The sequence below is a fragment of the Episyrphus balteatus genome, chromosome 1, assembly GCF_945859705.1.
Source record: "Episyrphus balteatus chromosome 1, idEpiBalt1.1, whole genome shotgun sequence".
In the NCBI taxonomy this organism is placed as follows: domain Eukaryota; kingdom Metazoa; phylum Arthropoda; class Insecta; order Diptera; family Syrphidae; genus Episyrphus; species Episyrphus balteatus.
In genome coordinates, this window is record NC_079134.1 from 14,399,515 (window position 1) to 14,419,467 (window position 19,953).

At 31.6% G+C, this 19,953-nt stretch overlaps 3 protein-coding genes and 2 long non-coding RNA genes across 7 annotated transcripts in view; 3 read left to right on the forward strand and 2 right to left on the reverse strand.

Moving 5' to 3' along the window:
* Nucleotides 1–602: 602 nt before the first annotated feature.
* LOC129906609 (uncharacterized) lies at nt 603–2,346 on the forward strand. The gene is made up of 4 exons (XR_008770832.1): nt 603–734; nt 851–1,239; nt 1,299–1,897; nt 1,960–2,346. It is a non-coding gene; the product is annotated as an uncharacterized LOC129906609 (long non-coding RNA).
* Nucleotides 2,347–3,482: 1,136 nt separating this feature from the next.
* LOC129906611 (uncharacterized) lies at nt 3,483–4,056 on the reverse strand. The gene is made up of 3 exons (XR_008770833.1): nt 3,969–4,056; nt 3,855–3,902; nt 3,483–3,790 (listed from the first exon to the last, which is right to left on the reverse strand). It is a non-coding gene; the product is annotated as an uncharacterized LOC129906611 (long non-coding RNA).
* A 1,509-nt stretch (nt 4,057–5,565) lies between these two features.
* Nucleotides 5,566–6,488, forward strand: LOC129918668 (uncharacterized). Its single transcript, XM_055999300.1, has 2 exons — nt 5,566–5,837; nt 5,932–6,488. The coding sequence occupies exons 1-2, from the start codon at nt 5,798–5,800 to the stop codon at nt 6,294–6,296; spliced, it is 405 nt and encodes a 134-aa protein (XP_055855275.1). The 5' UTR covers nt 5,566–5,797; the 3' UTR covers nt 6,297–6,488.
* Nucleotides 6,475–19,953, forward strand: part of LOC129918646 (juvenile hormone acid O-methyltransferase) — a 32,846-nt gene continuing 19,367 nt past the window's right edge. Inside the window, exon 1 of one of the 3 annotated variants that reach the window (XM_055999289.1) lies at nt 6,475–6,583. The gene's annotated coding sequence lies outside the window, so the exon portion shown is untranslated. The remainder of the gene's footprint in view (nt 6,584–19,953) is intronic. The other 2 variants (XM_055999276.1, XM_055999283.1) reach the window with 2 other exon arrangements.
* Nucleotides 13,119–14,793, reverse strand: LOC129918636 (protein disulfide-isomerase A6 homolog). Its single transcript, XM_055999263.1, has 3 exons — nt 14,678–14,793; nt 14,474–14,593; nt 13,119–14,419 (listed from the first exon to the last, which is right to left on the reverse strand). Exons 2-3 carry the CDS (start codon nt 14,487–14,489, stop codon nt 13,134–13,136), a joined length of 1,302 nt encoding a protein of 433 aa, XP_055855238.1. The 5' UTR covers nt 14,490–14,593; nt 14,678–14,793; the 3' UTR covers nt 13,119–13,133.

Below are 19,953 nucleotides of genomic sequence, written 5' to 3' on the forward strand. Positions count from 1 at the left end.
CTTTAACAAGAAATGTCTTGTTGAGGCTCGCCATTTCTTGTTATGATTCAATGTTAGACAACCGTGTCTTCGATTTTGTCTGAACACGATTGTCTAACATCGAATTTGACAGATGTGTTTTTTTTCTTTTGGAACTATAGTTTTTTCATTATTTTTTGTCCTCTCATGAAGAAGGTTGTCTGCGTAGTAGCGGACGACAAAATATATTTGTTTGTTTTGCGAATTTTTGCATGTTTTATGTTGAAATGAATTAGATTTAATGAAATGGTATATACTTTTTGAATTTATTCATTTATTTTGAATTTATTTAACAGGTATTATAATTGATTTTTCTAAAAATAAAATTTTTTTTTTTGGAAGGCAAATAAAAAACAAACCAAGCAATGGGTACATCATTGACCTATTATATATGGACTGCTAGTTGATTCTCGTTTCCATACAAAATTTTTGAAAATGTGGTTCAATGATTACTAGCTCCTGTGGAAGAAAGCGGTAAATAGAACCTAGTTAGCGTAGCGACATCTTCCGGCAGATCGCTTGAACTACCATTTTTGGCCATAGAAACTAAGGCCATCTACATTTTTTTGCTATAAAAATCAGTAGCACCTGTCATCTTTGAAATGTACTTTTTGACGTATTGGAAGAATTCTTTTCAATTTCAAAAAAAGTAGGTAAATAAAAATTTTTGTGAAAAGAAAAATGTCGGTATCAAAATGAAATCATGCTGAAAAAAGGTATTATTTTCAATTTATTAATGCTTGAAAGTTATTAAAAATTATAAATAATTCGTTCATCCTATAAAATAAATCAAAAATGTTCTTTTATCAATAATTTTCTATTTATTTTTCAGATGCAAATTTTTTATCACATGGAATTTGTCTTGGAATGAATGCAGATTTGCAACCTGGACAGACGCCCCCATTTATATCCATAACTCTAGTGCCACGATGCATGAACAACAGCATCTAAAACAGCAACATCAACAACAGCTACAGCATCATCAACTACAAAACTGCTGACTCCTGATATGATGCGCCAGTCCATTTTTTCATAAATCTCGGCTGCAGAAATCAATTCGAGGACAAGCACAAGATGCAAATATATCACATGGAATGAATGAAAAAAATAATGGACACAGAGCCTCCGCCAAAAGTACAAATATTGTCTGGATCAATTGGAACAATCGCCTATACAGCCAGGACAACAAATGTCCGGAATGGGATCTAACGTAAAATTAAGGTATTGAATAAATACTTCAAATATGAGATTTTCTAATCAACGCTTTTTTATGTTTCCAGTTCCTACGGAATACTTCCAACATCTTGATCACACTTGCCAACGTGTGGATAATGTGAATCGTGACAATCGTAAACAGTTGGAATGATTTGGGAGCGAGAAATGCTGAATATTTTGGGTAACTTTGTCAATCGAGCTTTGGTGTTCTGTGAAAAGAACTACGACTCGACCATTCCACCGATGACTGACCAAAGACGAACACACAATCATCGGTTTGTGTTTTAACATTGCTTGTTTGTTGGCGAGTCTGCTATTCCCTTACATATCAACAACAGCAAGGACCATTGGCAAGCATTCTGCTTCCAGCTGGTCACAAAATTGGAAAGCCAGCACCTTTGTTTGCCAAAATCGAACAGGCTCGTATTGATGAACTCAAAAAGAAGTACGCTGGTCCCCCGGTTGTGAGATCGACTTCTGGTGGTGCTTTGAAACAAAGCAAAGCAGTTTGGCAGCCTGAAGTCAATATTCTGTTGGATCTTAAAAAATAACTTGTCACTGCACATCTCAAGCACCCGCAGAAACAAAAACTCCAACTGTGACTCCTACTCCCGCAAATGATGACAACAAAATTAAAGAACTTGAAGAAAAAATTGCAAAACAGGTAAGAACAATATAAAATCTCTTCCAAATGATTTTCAGTTTTAATGTTTTATTTGATTTAAGGGTGAAAAAGTTCGAGAACTAAAGAGTTCATCTGATGCTGCCGTTTGGAAGCCTGAAGTTGAAGTTCTCAAGAAGGATCTTTCTGCCATTACTGGTGTAACAGAATTACCAGCTTCAGGAAAGAACAAGAAGAAATGATATCCGGTTATTGGTTTTATTTCAACACTTTACGCCCCAAGATATTGAGTACTGGTTTTTTCTACCTTTTTGTTTTATTCTCTTCTCTTTTTTTATTTTGTTGTTTAATTCGATTGCTCCAATAATTTATTTGTTTTTTTTTTTTCTTTAAATTATTTTTTCTTTTTTTTTAATTTTCATAAAAAAGACATATTACATGAATTACTTGTTGGCATTTATTGTGAAAAAATAAAAGTGAGAATTAATGTATTGTTTGCATTTTTTTTTGCTCGCTACATGCTTGTTGGAAGTAAAGTACTGGGAGCAATTTCCAAAAGAGAGGGAGCAATGTGCCAAAAAGTTAGAGCGTGTAGGTTCGGTCAAGAAAAGAAAAAAATCGTATGGGAGGAGGGTCTTCTCCCCTTCGTTTAGCGGGGAGGGGCAATTTAAAAAAAAATATTTAATTTGAAACAAAAAAATATTAAAAATCAACGGTTACACTTACAATAACGTCCTATGCCTTTTTGTAAAGCCAAAAACTTCGTCTTTTACAAAAATAATATAATATGGCCATTTTCTGTTTCATTTTCATTCATTTTCAGTTTTTGAAAAATTAATTTTCGAAATCAAACTAATTTTTTTCAAAATTGTATGTAATTAAGTACCTACTACTTAAGAAATTAAAAAAAAAACCAAAACTATTTTTGTCTAAGAAATTTCTTTATTTTTTGTTTTTACGTGGCTGGATCATGGGGGTTGGGGGTGCTCGCCGCTCATGGATTCTTGCAGTAAGGGCCTTAAGTCAATTAAATCGCAATTTTTTAATGAAAATTAAACAATAAATAATAATGTACATGTTTTTCGAATTAAAAAAAAATGAGTAAAACAATAAAAACTCAAAAAACTCCATAAATTAACCTTTATGGTGTTTTCATTTTTTTCAAGTGACTTGTGAACCCTCTAAAACTTCTTTGATCGATTTGAAACTTTTTTGCCGTAATTTAAGTTCCAAATGGCACGGTACCCATCCTGGCTATGTAGAACAAAAAATAAGACAACTTTTTTTTTGACTCCACCCTAACATACATATAGCCATGGGATATTGTCCATGTGGTGTAATCTGTAGATTCCCCAACCTCAAAAATACCTTGGCAGTGTTGAAATAGGAACACTTTTGTGTTCTCCTCCAATTCTTTTGATTGGATTGATTATTAGTGAAATTATTCTTAGACCTGTTTCCGATGATTTTACATTTTTATCAAACACAAAGCGATATCACTTGAATTATCTGCTGTTCAAAACATTTGGTGATTGGCTCTCGAGGAGATTGGCGAGGAAGTTAAGCACCTGTCCACAGTCGATACATTGCAACAGATTCTTTACTTCGTACGGCGATAACGATGACATCGTTTACGGTATCATCCGTAGTGTCTAATGCTGTTGCTGTAGCCGTCGTAAGCATCGTCCATCCATGAAACATATCATCACCCTGATTGGGGGGCATGTGTAGAAAGTCATTTTGAGGCACTCTTCATTCTGCAGAACTTGAATTGAATTTCTGCTGCTGGTACTGGGAATTATTGATGTTGATGACAACACGTTCTGTATTGTCTTTCGATGATAGGACCCTTTGTTATCATGATGTTATTAATTCAAGCGACATAGTTCATTGGACAAGTTAGTACATGGAGCCATGATGTTTCTGTTGGGTTGGCTGAAATAATTTTAAATGAACTTACATTAGAAGTGAAAATTGAATTAATTTCAATTTACTTTACTCCATTTCGAAAGATAGGAACATCCATTTTTTAAAAATGTTTTTCGATCTGAAAGAAGAGAATATAAATTTTAATATGAAAACTTCAGTAAAAACAATTTTAATTTTTTTTTACCTTTTTGTGTTGGGAAACATAAAATTCCAAACAATTTCTGCAAAAATAATTGAATTGTTTTTTTTTTTTTTTTTGACAAGCATTTTTTTTTTGTGACAATCAAAAGTCACAAAACCTAGATGTCAAAATACTATTTCCCGCTGCCCTACCAAGGGGCGCCACCATAACTTGAACCTGGTCCTGGCAGTCCATATTATAATAGGTCAATGGGGTACATGTATAAATTGAAAAAAAAAAATAAAAAAAAAAAAGTATTCATACAAAATTGACCATATAAAATAAATTTTGTCCGCAAAAAATCATACATCATCCTCTGGCGAACGAACTAACCAGGCTTTAAGCCTGGTACGTTGCTCGCGCTAAATTTTAGCCGAGATAAAATTTCCATACAAGTTATCGATAATTTGTATGGGATCCAATTTAGCTGAGATAAAATTTTTCGATAATTTGTATGGGAGCTAAAATTTAGCGCGAGTAGCGTACCAGGCTTTAAGGTATAAGCCTGGTACGCTGCTCGCGCTAAATTTTAGCTGAAGCCTGGTACGACGCTGTTCGCGCTAAATTTTAGCGGAGATAAAACTCCCATACAAGTTATCGATAGTTTGTATGGGATCCATTTTAGCTCGGCTAAAAATTTTCGATAATTTGTATGGGAGCTAAAATTTAGCGCGAGCTGCGTACCAGGCTTTAAGCCTTAAAATAGTACCTACAAACAAAAATTTTAAAACTTATGTTGTGATGGTTTCCCGAAATGAAAAACTTATAAAATTGATGAGAAAGCTATTGTTTTGGTTTTAAAGACAATTGTTTGCCTTTTTACAAAGCATTTCTGCTAGCAAGAAAAAATGTACTTTTGCAAAAAGTGACCAGTGTATTTAAGACTTAATTATAGCAAATGCGGTCTAGCCTTAAATTCATAAAAAATCACCTCTCAAAACCTATCCAACTTCAACACAAAACTTCCTATAAATTATTAAAATTCACCTCTTCATTTTTCCACATCCAATGTTTCTACAAAAAAAAAATAAGAAAAAAAAAATTACACCAATAAAAGACAACAAAACAGAAGATAAAAAGAACAAACAACAAAAAAATCACACACACACACCAACTTTTTGATCTATCCATCTCTTACCCCGTTTGTATGACCGATTTAAAGATCGAATTGAAACTGAATCGAAATTTCGATCCAGGTATATGGAAGTACCAGATCGAGGAATCGAATTGAAATAGAATCGAAAACACAATTTTTCTTTTAAATATATTTGCAGTAAAATAGAAAAATCTAACCAAAAACAAAGTGCAAGTAAAACTAGATATCATAATACATACATACAGTAAAATTTTCAAATAAGAAGACAATCACACACAATTTCCACCATAAATTATATCTCGAGTATTCAATTCGTTTGGTATATATGCATATTTTCGATTCGATTCAGCTCCCCCAGTCGGATCGGATCGACAAATCCGGATTCAATTCGATTCAGGTATATATAGACCTAAATCCTGATTCAATTCGGATTCAAATCGCCATACAAACGGGGTATCTATCTTACTAATTTATTATTTCTCAATTCTCATCTTGTTCCTCTCCCACACTCACCTTCACCAATTTTATTTTATATTTTCTTACCTGCTTTTCCATGTTTCTCCATCTTTTACTTTTACATTCAACAATTTATTGTTTGCCTTGACTTGAAGTTGAGAAGAAAAAAAGCGTCTTTTAAAAAATTATTCTCGTTTGCTGCTGATCACTTGGCTTTTTTTTTTAATACAAAATCTCAGTTTTTATCAAATTTACATAAATTTAAACTTGAAGACAAAAAATGTTCAAATTTACATTTCTTTTAATTTCTTTGTTATTTGGTAAGTTTTCTTTTTATTCTATTTTTCTTGTTGATCATAAAAAAGAGATATTTTGCTGTGATCTTGTGTATAAAATCCATCTCTCTGAACTTAGCAATCCACTCATCGGAATGTGGTGTCTACGGACGTGACGGTGGGGGTCGATCCGGTTATGTAGGCCGTCGTAACAATTACATGGCTAGCGCTCCAGTTGCACCGCCACAACCTACATTACCACCAACCCCCAAAGAATACCTCGATGCCAAATCACAGTTTTCGACTTTTGGAATTATTTCCATTATTTTCTGTGTTATAATGAGTGCTTTAGTATTCTACTACAGCATAATGTGTTATCCATTTTTATGTGCGTCGGAGAAGAAATATCATTTTATGGATGTTTCGTCGACAATGACCACAGCTACATCCAGGTCAATACAATCGATTGAGAATTTCCCAGTAGATCAAAAGCATCCAATTTAAGAAAAAAGAGATCTTTCTTATTAAATTCTTTTATAAATAAGGGAATGTGAGAGGAAGGGTGTAAGAAGATAAAGAAGCTGAAAAAAAAGAGAAAAGGGTGGAGGAGGAGGAGACACAAAGAAAAGAAATGAAAGAACTGGTTTAACAAAAAAGCAGAACAACGAACAAATTTTCAATTGCTCATCATCATCATTATCATTATCAAAAGAAATAGAAACAGACACACCGGCAGGAAATAACTACCTACTTTTACCATCGAAAAGAAGTCAAAAAGAGTCATCGAAAAGGTAACTTCTTAATAATAAACAAACTGTCCCCGATAATTCTACGAATCCCTGAGAAAGAGATTTATCCATATTTACATACATTTTTTTTTATCAAAACGAATTCAGCTGTCCAAAAAAAGACTGAAAATGCCATTAGTTTTCTTTTTTTTTTATAGAAGTTGGCTAATAACTGAGCCTCATATTGTAATAATCATGAAAACAATAAGACACAAAAAACATTATAAATTGATATCAATTAGCCTCTCGTGTGGCTATGAGATGAGATTGCTTTTATATTGAAAAAAGATTGACATACATTCAATTAAATATCCATGACTCAATTTTACTGAACATTATATCGAATAAAAATAAGTTAACAATTTTTTTTACTACTACCTAACGTCTTCCCCCTTGAAAAATTAATTGTAAGCCACTCCAAAACATCACAATTTCACAATCAATGAATCTTTTTTATCTTTTTTTGTTTTTATTTGTAAGCTTCTGCAGCGTAAATATTCTTTCATTTCGGTAAAAGGGTGTTTTTTTTTTTGCATGTTTGATAGAACTTTAAATTGCGGTTATTTTTATTTATCATATGGAAAAAAGTAAATAACATGATTGGTATCAATTAAAACACAATTATTCTGGAGGTTCTGGATCCAAATTCAGTCTCTAGTGTACGATTACCGCTCTTTGCGAGAGTTTGACAAAACTCCAAGAGCATCATTGTCATGAAGAAGTGCATGTCACCTAATATTAATAATAATAACTGTAACGCACACAAGACTGGTTGAGAGTTGTTACACAAAAGGCCTTGCTCTTTCATAGAGTGGTGCCACAAGATTATTATATATTTACTTTACTAAAACTTCTATTTCAAAGCCGCCCTTCACTCCTTATAATAAAAACCAAATAAAAACAAATTGATCTTCTTCTTCGAATGTTGCGACGTACCAGTATGATCGCATACATTTATTGGCTTTCATAACTCAGCAATTGAACAAAAACATTATACAACAAAGCTCATATATAAGCCGTGTTTTGTTGGTAACTCAATACTTAGCTCAGTAAAATTTTGCACGGAAAACAACAACATATGATTGCTAAGGAGAAGCAAAAGTCACCGCACGAGTGGTAATATCTACCATTATCTTGACCCACCGTCACCTCTCTTGTGTTCTGTACGAATAAAATAACGCATGTGTGCATCAGGTATTTAGTCTGCCAGCATTTAGTCTGCCTCAGAAATGGAACTAATTGTAATAGCTAGCATCTTTGGAAGAATGAAAAATAAAACATGATCCATCCATCAACTTCAAGTGGGTGTCTTACAATTGAAGTCCAAGTCTGATGAAGAAGTCGTTTGGATTTTAACTTTACAGCTTAGTTATCTCAATTTGTCACAAACAAAATGTTTTTGATATAAATGCTGTACTTTTTTCAAGCAATTGATAGAGAATAAATACATTAATATCCAACAAACTCATAAAGTTAAACTCAAAACAATTTTTGCAATTCAGAGTTAGCGTTATTTTAATTCCGTACCGAAAAACTGGGTTTTAAAAGGGTACGACAGCATCTAACTTATTAGCCTACTGTCACACTTAGGTTAAATGTATTTTTTTTCTCCAAGTGTTAACAGGTCAGTACATATTTCAATTCCACATCAGCGTATTTTCACATTCCTTTCAAGATCCCTACTTTTGCAATGCTCGAAGACACAATTCACACGCGTTGTTTCACGATCAATATAAGCTTCAAATGAAAACTAAATTAATGCCGTCTGCGAATGCTGGAAATTCCGATTTTGATTTTGTGAGGCCTTTCATAAAAATTAATTCCAATTTTCTCTTTCAGAAGCAATTTCATCAATTTAGGAACTTAACTCTGCATTCAAATTTTTCCAATTTCCATTTGAAAATAATTAAAACTATTTAAAAATGTTCTTTCAAACTAATTTTATCTATTTGATAAATTAAAATATTTAAAATCAATATTCTATCAGACTCTAAAAAAAAACACCCTTTAATATAAAATTAAATAAAAAAGAACAGCAGGACAAAAAAAAAAGACGAGACATACATCACTAGACATAATTTTGCAATTGTAGTTTTATTATTTCATTTTTTTTTTTTTTTCGTATCTCTTAAGCACTCGTTATACAATTTGGCAAATAATGATCTTTAAGAAAAAGACAACAAAAAAAGAAAGACTAGCTATTTTTTTTAAATTTTTATTTTAAACTAACCTCTTTCATATATGGGTACAAAATTATTGGTATGATTATTTAATTTAAGCAAACAAATAATGCACATTGCAAAATGTTGTTCTGTAAGGTTGAGAAAAAATTATATCCATTTAAATGTAAGAATGTTTCGCTCGATTGTCATTGTAAGTTAAGGCATTTGTATTCTTAGCGCGCAAGTAGTTTGACGAGTATCTGAGAATGGGTTTAGTGATTTAAACAATTAGCAATGTGTTGCGATTCAAATGCTTACCAAGGTAGTTATAAAAGAATACATTAAAGCTGAGAATCCCATTTAACTCGGATTGTACGTAAACATACGCAACGTGTTTTTTAAATTATTGCTTAAGCAATTTTGAATGACTAAGCTTTTCTGGCTGCTCAAATGATACATTTCAATGTTAAAGAAAATGTTGCATGTTAAAAAGAGCTCAAATCAATCCTCTTTTTCTAATAACGACTGTTTGAAAGACTCGGAACTAATAAAAGAAAATGAATAAAACAACATACAAACTAAATTTTATTTTATTTTAAGTTAACTGCAAAATTTAACTTTATGTTATTTGGTTTAATTTTAAATTAGATAAATTTTTATTGTTAATTGATTGCCTTGTCTCCTCAAAATTTACATTCAAATGAATTGTTTACTCCCATAAATTAAACAATTTGGAAGTATTTTATATACAATAATTTATAAAATATTTACATATAAATACTAATTTAATTTAAGGAATGTGGTTCGCGTCTCCACAGATTTGAATCAAACTCTGTCAAAAAAGTTGAAACCTTCGATTCGTGAACCATATTAAGAACTCCATAAATAATATCTGCCAATAAAAGAAATAGCATTTAAATGACTTTAAAATTAAGTAAAAAATATTGTGATTTTATTGAAGAAACAAAAAAAAAAAAAAAAAAAGACGATGAAGTTCAAACATACACAACAAACTTTATTATCTAATACAAATTGAAATACATTTATATTTGTATCTCTAAATAATATTAAATATTTTTTTATAATTATCTTTACATAACATTAGTTTATAAGAATATTTGTGCAAAAATTTTATAAGATAAACCAACAAAACTTTTTATATGTAATAAAATGAAAAATATTTTTATACTTTTATTAAGAGTCAAAGAAAAATTCAAAAATAAACTAAATTGATCTAAAACCAAATTGATAAATGAGCAGTTTTTTCGTAACTAGAGTATTAAAGAGTAAGTTGGACTAGATACATTCTAGGTTCTGGGATGTATATTTCAGATCACAAGCAATGTGCTGCGTTCTGAAAATTGTGTCGCTCATTTTGGGAAGTCAAGTTAGGGATTCGTAACTAGGACAATATATAGATACAATTTTAACCCGCATACCTTTTCTCTACGACGCGCGGGCTGAAATCGATACGAAATGGGAGGGCTTTTAAAATCATATTTAATTGTAAAGACATAAAAACTGTATCATCACTTACAAATTTTTAATACAATTTTAAAGCAAAAATTGTAAAAAAAAAATCAAAACGGGACCAGTTGTAATCGATTTAGGTCCATTTTCTTTACTCGGAGTTGAACAAGTTATGTTCAACTCCGAGTGAAGAAAATGGACCTTATATATTTATAGTCCGGTCAATTTAGACATCCGAGGTTACATTTATTCCCAGCCAGTTGAAAATTGGTAGGATTGTTGGAAACACCATCATAAATTAAATCTAAAAATTCCTCATCGAAAAAAATTAAAGGTCACAAAAACTGGTTTTTCCATATTTTCAGCAAAACGGTAAGTCTTATCAAAAAATTGACGAGCGCGCCATTTTGTTATGCATCTATAAAAAGGTAAGGAATTACTCTATCTACATCTATTAAATTCTTTAAAATTGAACTCAGTGCCCATGTTCTGTAACTTTTATCACTGGCGATAAAATATTTTAATGACTTTAAAATCCATTAAATCTCATCAAAATAAAAGAAATTTTGTTCCGGATCATAATTTCTAAATTCTGAATTTGAAAGAAATTTTGCTTAATTTGCGGAAGAAAATGGATTTTAGAGACGTTGAAAAACGTTTATCGCCAGTAACAAAGTTACAAAACTGGGGCCCAGGGTTCATAACTTATAGCCAGATTTCTGGCGGTGGCAGCATTTTTAACTCTTGAATTATATGACATTTTACCAGTTTTAAATTATTTTGGCAAACATCATGACACGCAAGCCTTTAAGTTATACATCTATAAAAAGGTAAAAATGTACTCTATCTTCTGCTTTGTTATTTATTAAAATTGAAAGCAGGGTTCGAAAGCTATAGCTAACTAAAAACAAAAGTTTAAAAAAAAAAATTCCGTTTTTTTTCAGAAACGACATAAGTCCAGCGACTGTAAAGGCTTAAAAACCCGCTAAGACCTAAAAAAAAGTTAATATTTTAAAGGTTTCTAAATGCATCTTAGGCTAGATTATAACTCGGCATACTCTAAATTTGAAGTGTTGTGGAATTTTAAGTAAAAAACAGTTTTTTGTTGCTCCTGAAAAGTTTATGCTCATGGACTTATGTCGTTTCTTAAATAAACGATTCAATTAGGTTATCTCTTTTTTTTTTGATTCCTCTTTTGCTTCAACAAAACTTAAACACTTTCCTTACATGGAGCGAAAAAAATTTCTCTACTCTGCTTTTCGCAGATCCCCTTGGTCAGAAGCAGTGTTGTCACTTCTAAACAAAATTTGCGCAGTAGATCCATAGAAAAAATGCAGTAGATTAAAAAAATTCGCAGTAGATTTTATTTAACAATCAAAATACCCGTATGTTGAGTTAACAGTCAGAATACTTTTCTCATTACAACCAAACTCATGTACAGAATTTTAATTAAGCATTTGTACTTCCTTTTAGATTTTTGTTTTCACAAATATAGGCTCTATCTGTTGGGCCAAAAACACTTTAAACAGTGTTAATCTTGGTGTTTTGCAGCTTTTTAGAGCTGGTTCTGAGTTAAGAGCGGATTTTGTACATTGCAATACTACTTACTACAAAGGAATTATTTTATTATTTCCTTAAAACGCTTGGAATTTGATTTGAAGAGGTGCAGTAGGGTAAATTCACAAACGTCAAATTTGTTGGTAGTGATTACGCATCACTGCTTTTTTGCGACGCTGATCGTTGCTCAGCTGATGACGATGCGATGCTGATCGACAAAAAGTTTTACGTTTAAAAAGAATTTTTGCTTAATGATGGAAATGTACTAATAAAAACTCTTTGTTATAATTAAAATCTGGAGCCTCACATTTTATATCCTCCAGAACATTCCTCCACAATACTGACTTCGATTTTCTGCCTCCAATAAATTCACCTTCATATATTAATTTGCTTTCTATTAGTTGTTTAATTTGTGTGCTGGTAAAATATTCCCTAAATTTCTTCAAGTTATTTATTTATAAACAATTTAGAATTTGATTAAATACTTTTCATTGTCCTTTTCCTTCATTTTTACTCCAAATCGCGTCGGCATCACCAAGTTATTAAGAAAATTCTTGATGCTTTTTTGTTTGATATTTGCGCATCAGTTTATCCAAATTTGCAATAATGAACGATTGACTTTTAAGTGATGCTATTTATTTGCGTTTATGAACGTGCTATAGGAATTATCGCAAATCATCTCTGCAGTGATGCGTTTGTGAATTTACACGTAGATTTGATTAAGTCGCAGTAGATTTATTTTTGCAAGAAATGTAGATCTACTGCAATTGCATCAAAGTGGCAACGCTGGTCAGAAGCTCTTATTTTGTTCCAATTATAAAAGTCGTCGACTTTTAATTAATATACATATGCACCTATCCATATCAGATGCCGCTGGTATCATCGATTCTCCTACCATTGTATATATATACAATGCTCCTACACTCATCGAAATGATTTCCATTCCGATTCAATCAAGATGCATCTTATCTATATGGGAGACTTTGTAATTCAACCATCCTTTTTTTGAATGAAAAAAATAAAACAATTTTGTTTTTTTGTTTGTAATTAACTTAACTATAGTTTTTGTTCTATTTTTATTTAAGTTTGTCTTCTTCTTATTCTAAATGCATTAATTATTTTAAGTAAATACAAAAAAAAGATTATACATAAAAGTTTCATTTAGGTAAGACGACTGACATGACGTGGAAATACATAAATTCCAAATATAGAAGGACTAATTTAGAAAAAAAAATAAAATACCATCTTTATTTCTTAAAAATTTCACATCTACTAAAATGGAATTAAAGAGGGCGGGGGCGTTTTTATATGTTGGTGGCAGTCTTCAATGATAATTTATCACCTTCACGTATTCTCTCTTTATCTTACAGTTCATCTTTGCCCTCCTTCTCATCTTCCAAATCAACATCCGACAAATCAATATCCTCTTCCTGTGGCAATTGTCCATCTTTACCATCCCATGCATCTACACTATTAATCTTTGGCTTCTTAGCACCACGAACTGGTGCAGTATGTCCACGACCATAAGATATATCACGTAAAAATTCATCAATACCTTCTTTAGAGAAGGATCCTTTCAAAACGGAGAATTTCATTTTCTTAAAATTAACAACAGCCATTGCTGGATAACCAAATCCACCAATTTCTAGAGATTCTTCCAAAGCCAATTGGGCACCACCCTCAGCCCAAGCCCATCCCCAAAGTTTCTTTTTATATTTCTCACCAGCATCTTTAAGTGTCTTTAGGAATGCATTTCGACATTTAGCGTCGCAGTCGAGAATATGTGGCAATACCGAAACAATGCAAAGCGGTTTACCTTCACAGGCATTATCGAATGTCTCTTCGTTGGTAATTTCAATCAATTCTGGAGCTGGAACACTGTCTGTGTGTTTTTCCAGACCAAATGAGACAATATCAGAGGCAGTTCGACCTCCATTATAGTCTTCAGCATCGCTGGAAGACTTTTTGCCAGCTGGGAAGAATTTAATCGTGGGATAACCACGAACTCCATATTCTTGAGCTTTTGCCTGATGGACAGTTGCATCAAGAGCTCCCAATTTAACTTTGCCTTTAAGTTCTTTAGCTGCTTTAGCCCATTGTGGTTCCAGATTTTTACAATGGCCACACCAAGGAGCAAAGAATTCAACTAACCAAACATCGTCACTTTGTAAAACGAGTTTATCAAAGTTAGCATCAGTTAGTTCAATGACGTCATTCGACGATGACGATCCACTATCGCCACTACCGCCTCCAAATGAAGCTTGAACCTTTTTCTTGGCTTCAGCTAAACCAGCTTCAGCCATAGCTTTGGCAGTTCTTTGTCCATTAAAGTCAACTGGGGAACGTTTGTTTGCCCCGAAGATCTTTATTGTTGGGAAACCTTTAACACCAAATCGACCTCCTAAAGAATTGTGTTCATCGGCATTGACAGAACCAACTTTAATGACTCCTTTAACAGCTTTTGCCAGTTTTTTATATTCGGGGACTAAACTTTGACAATGGCCACACCATGGAGCAAAGAATTCAACAATCCAAATGGAATCATCGTTTGTGACGAGTTTGTCGAATAATGAGGGAGTTAGTTCGATGACATCGTCAGAGGAGGAATAGAAGGCCCAAGATGATTGGGCGCAAAGTAACAAAGCTAAGACTACTTAAAAGTTTAGTAATTTGGTAAAAATAAAGTATTAAAGTTTTAACTTACATGCAAATAGTTGCATCTTCTTTGATTTGTGTGTAGGCGTGTTTTTCTAGAAAGATTCTATTCAACAGAAGCCGGTGGATGCTACACGTTGACAAATTATTTTTTGTCGTCTTCAACAATCTGTTGTTTATTTTTTGGAAAAAAGATATGAGTCGGTTATTAACACTTGAATGATAAATTGATAAGGAATATAAATATACTTACACTCAAGTGAGTTTTCTTTTTAGTTGTTAGTAAAAATTTAACAATTTTTATTCTTTTATGTTGAAAATGAAGTGAAGAACTGGAAATGAATGTCAAAATGCAATAAATTTAATTGAGATGCGATTTCATTTATTATATGGATGTTATGGATTTTCGTGGAGTGATTTGATTGGTTTACGTGGCCTTTTTGATGATTGGAGTGACATCTGTGAGTGAGTAGGAAATGAGATAGGTTTTGTGGGATTTTGGTGGCAGTTGGATTTGAATTTTTAAAAAAATGTTTTATATAATTGAATATTTTTGAAAGCAATTAAAAAATAAATATCAATTGGATTGTACAAGAAAGTTAAATAATAAGAAAAGCGCTATGATTCAGCTAATTTAATTTTGGTTTGAAAAATTTGAGAAACGTGACAGGTGGAGAGAACAAAAACTGTTTTCTTGTGTCTAAAAATTGCTCTTTGTTTGTTGCAGCGCCATTTTCAATGTATGTGTGTCGAGTAGTGATACTAAATTATCAATAGAAGGCAATTAACAGTGTTTTCCACTAAAGTAACTACGTTTCATGCATAGTAGAGGAAAAATAGCGCGGGGATAACTTTACTTCTGGTAAATTTAACTTTATTTGTGGTATATTTAATTTTATTCTGATTAAATATGCTAGAATTAAATTTATCGCTGGCGTTATGTTTTCTCCGCGTAGTTGAAATGGTTTTGGGACTCGATCCCACTCGCCAATTGAAGTCAAGTCCAAATCTTTCTTGTCAATGAAAAGTTTAGTAGTTAAGAGGAATTTGTTCTCAGTGTATTATCTCACTATTTTGGGCGTATTGATTGGGCCTGTGGGGCGTTGCCATTTTGAAGAATGCGTAAGTCTCAATATCTCGAGAACGACTTGTCGAATAGAAAGTTATTGCAAAGAACTTTCTGATTGAAAACACAATTATCTCTTTTCTCCTATACCTACATCAGTTTCTTAAAGGAGTTATATTTGCATAGTTACAGCACCGCAAATGGTGTGCTTTTTTTTTTTTGATGTTTTTAATACCCCCTTAGGAAATAACTGATAGGTACTGGGATACTTTGCGGTACTCGAAATTGGATGGAGTTACACAAATTTTCTGTGCTTTATAATACAAATGAAAACCATAGATTCCTGAGATAATTTTAAGTCGAAAAATGTATGTGGTAATTTTCTCGTTTTCGTCCCGTTTTCGAGTTATGGTGGTTTTTATGGTTTTGGATCTTTTTCCCTTAATGGGCCTTATCTTTGCCAAACTACATCTGATTCGAAAGATTTGTTTTGCAACCAATCAAGAATTTACAACAGGATTAGTTTGTACCTAAACAAACATCTTTTTCTGCGGTCAATCGTTTCTCCGCAATTTTCCATCAAACCCAATTTTCTTCGTTTTTTAAGTTGTTTTTTTGTTTTTTTTTTTTTAACTTTCATATCATTTTATTAAAAAAAACACGAATATACATAAGTACTTATTTTTTTTCAGTTATTATTAAAGCCCAGTTTATTTTCTTAAAAAAAAAAACAAAAAGACTATTAAAAGTAATTAAAAAAATAAACAAACTGAGTGAGTTTAAAAAAAATAATTTTTAACTACAAAATTAATTCAAATGAATTAAAAACTTTTTTCTAAGCTATTGTGGTCATATGTAACTCGAAGAAAACGAGAAAATTACCTCATAAATTTTTCATATTAAAATGGCCTCAGGAATCCATGGGTTTCATTTGGGGCGGTGACTGTGGGACACCGTTTTTTCATACAATGTCACACCCGTTAAATTTTTGAATTGTTATAAAAACACAGTTTTTTATAAATCTTCAAATATACATATGCTTACTGGAAACATCATAAAATATCTTTTCATATCGAATAAAATATGTAGTTGCCAAATGTCAAAAATAAATCCAAGTCCAAATTAGTTATCTCGATTTTAACTATGAAAATAGTTAAAAAATAGTAAAAAATAACTATTTTTTTATCTGTGAGATAGTGAATATTATGGATTTGGATTTATTTTTGACATTTCTCATTCCAAATTATTAAAAAATATTAAATAAAAATTCTTAATGTGTACTAATTTAAAAGCGCTTTGTGTTTTTTCGAAGTAAAATGTATGATTTACTGAGAAAATTTGATCGATTTTAGAAAATAACAAAGCAATTTATATCACCTATAATTACGGTGACCATATTTCTGGAAGCGAAACCCGAGACAGATAAAAATTTCGTTGGATCGTTTTGAAAATATTGATTTATCAAAAAAAATTTTAATTTTTTAAATGAGTTTTCATAATTTTTCCTTATTTTGATATCAAGATTTCCTAAACGATTTTATGGGAGCGTTTTTGTTAAAATCATTTAAGTCGTTTATACGAAATAAGAAATCAAGAAAATTGTTTTATAAAAATGTCTGTTATTAACTTCTAAAAAAATTTTAATCAAATCGGGAGAGCTGTTTTTTAACATTTTAATTTTATTTTAAATGATTTGAAATTGTATGATCTTTAACACAACATTTCCTTAAAAGTTTTGAATCTTATCTGGGTTCTTTATTTTTCTTTATTCGGAAACATTGTACCTGGTGTAGCAACCTGACAAACAGAAGCTGGAACTAAACAATTGACGAACATTAAAAAAAAACTAAAGCCTAGTCTAGAGACCAAACGAAAATTTTCATACAAAACCAGCACAACGAAATCGTAAACGAAAATTTTGCTTTTAGTTGCACAATACGCTGCTAAGGTAACGAAATTCTTACTTGTGCTAGAATATATGGAGAGCTTTCAATTGTTTTTTACTCCCATTTATCTATGCAGGCAATTTTTCTTGCAGCAACAGATTTTTGACTTTGGAGACTTACAGCTTCAACAGCGTACTGGGCTAAATGCTTTATCCGAAAAATCAGAAACATTTTAATTTTCAACCACTGCTTTCTTGTTTTCCGTATAAAGTATTTAAAATATTGAATACAAAAATCAGAGAATGTCCAAAAACGGGACAATCACGGAACAAATTACAAAATACGGGACACTTATGCGTCCCGGGTTTCTTAAATAAAAACCCGGGACAAGTTGTAGAAATACGGGACAGTCCCGGGTAAACCGGGACGGATGGTCACCGTACCTATAATAGAAAAAATAATATCACCACAATTTTGTACAGAATATTCACTTTCAGTAATGTTTTGAAAAAAGAAAGAAAATACTTAAAATAATAAAAATAATGAAAAAGAAAGAAATAGGTTTCATCATAACGTAAAATCTAGTCAACATTGATATTTTTCAAAGTAAAATTTAAAAATGTCAAAATGATATGATAAAATATCAAAATTGATATTTTAATTGTTGGACGACTTTTGTCACTCAAAAATGTTAATTTGATAGAGGTGTAGTATGTATAGTTACCAGTTTTTTCTACTTGCCACTTACTACTGGCCAGTTATTACATGCCAGAAGCATAGCCGTAGCTAGGATTTCATTTCGGGGAGGGTTAGCTTAGACCGACTAATTTTTCTTACATATTTTTACATGCGAGCGTAAGCGAGGAAAAAAATTTTAGAAGCTTTTCTTAGCCTTATAAAGAAAACTGTTTCGCAAAATATCATATAAAAAAACACTAGATACAATCAAAGGTTTAAACAGCAATAAAATGACAAATGGACTTTTCTCTTACTGATGGTTTGTATAAAAAAAGTTATTTAGAAATAACCAAAAATTAATGTTCTTATCTCTAAGGCTGTTAATTGGGTTATATACATAGCCAAAGACAAATTTTTGACATCCAAATATGTGTTGAATATTAAATTAATACATTTTTGACGTTTTGACGGCTTGAAAGTTTCCTTAAGCTGCAAAAAAAAGATTTAAGGGTGTTAAAAACATATTAGCAATTCCTTACAATTTCAAACTCTTTCTTGAATTATTTTTTCAAATTTCTTCGTTTCTTAAAAAATTTGAACATTTATTTGCAAAACTACACAAAACTCCGTTTATCACAATAAACACAAATTTAATATGCACCCAGAACATCGGGATATATCTTTAACAGCTGAAATTTTATGTTCACTTTTATAGTATCTATATCCTTTCCTAAATATTCAACTTAATTCACACGCGACCTCAATATCGAATTCAAGTTGAAATCTTACACCTCAAAGAATTTTTTTCATTAAATTTCAATGTAAAATAAATTGTACCTTTGTATATCACATATGAATTTGAAAAATGGAATTTTTAACCCCTAGTTCCGAAGTTCAGCAATATATTTCAAAAAATTGTTTTCCTTTACACCCAGTTTAAGATTCAAATATAGAGAGTACAAAAATAATCCGTTTTCGTCAATATTATAACGTTTAAAAATGAAAGTTTCAAATATCTAGGCTGAAGGAACAATTTTTTTGCATTTCGCGTCTTTTTCAGTCAGCCTAGTTTGCTGTGTTGACGCAAGCCTTAATAGGTCAATGGGGTGGTGGTTACAACTTAAAGGCTTAACTACATACACATTTGAAAAACTACATATATTTTTGAAAAAGTACAAAAGTGGAAATATTTTTTTTCTGCTTGCCTAGCAGAATTGTTTTGTGAAAAAGAGTATACGATTTGTTTTTTAGACCAATAAGCTTTCTGCATCAATTGTTTTAATTTTCTAGCCCGAAAAACTATACAAAAATGCGTTTGAAAATTTTCACTTTTGTACTTTTTCACTTTTTGAGCCAATGTAGTTAAGGCTTAAGAATGACATTCCCAAGAAAAAACAAATGATGAATATTTTTTGTGTTTATGATGTGTTTTGTGTTTATGATGATGAGGGGTTAAACCCTGTAACCCCCCCCTCTCTAAATACGGCTATGGCCAGAAGTCACCTTCCACTTGTCCACTTTCAGCAGCTCCACTGCTTATTGCCACAAGCGAGGCTTCACTTTCCACTAGCCACTTACCCCTTTTTAACCTAATTAAAAATTAAAACTATATTGAAAGCGATCTTAAATATATAAGTACAATTTCAAAAGATAGAAAGTTAATACCTACCGTCTTGAAAATAATGTAGGTACTACCAAGTTCGCTATTTAAAATTTCAAAATATAAAATATACATAAGTTCACCCTCACCAAAGAATATCTAAGAACTAAGAACTTAGTCCTATGCAACGAAACTCTGCCCCTGTCAAACTTCTGACAAAAGAAATGTATTTATAGATTTTTTTAAAATTTTTGTCTAGTAAGCTTTTCAACATCCGCAACAGGTGAGGAAGTTTCCGT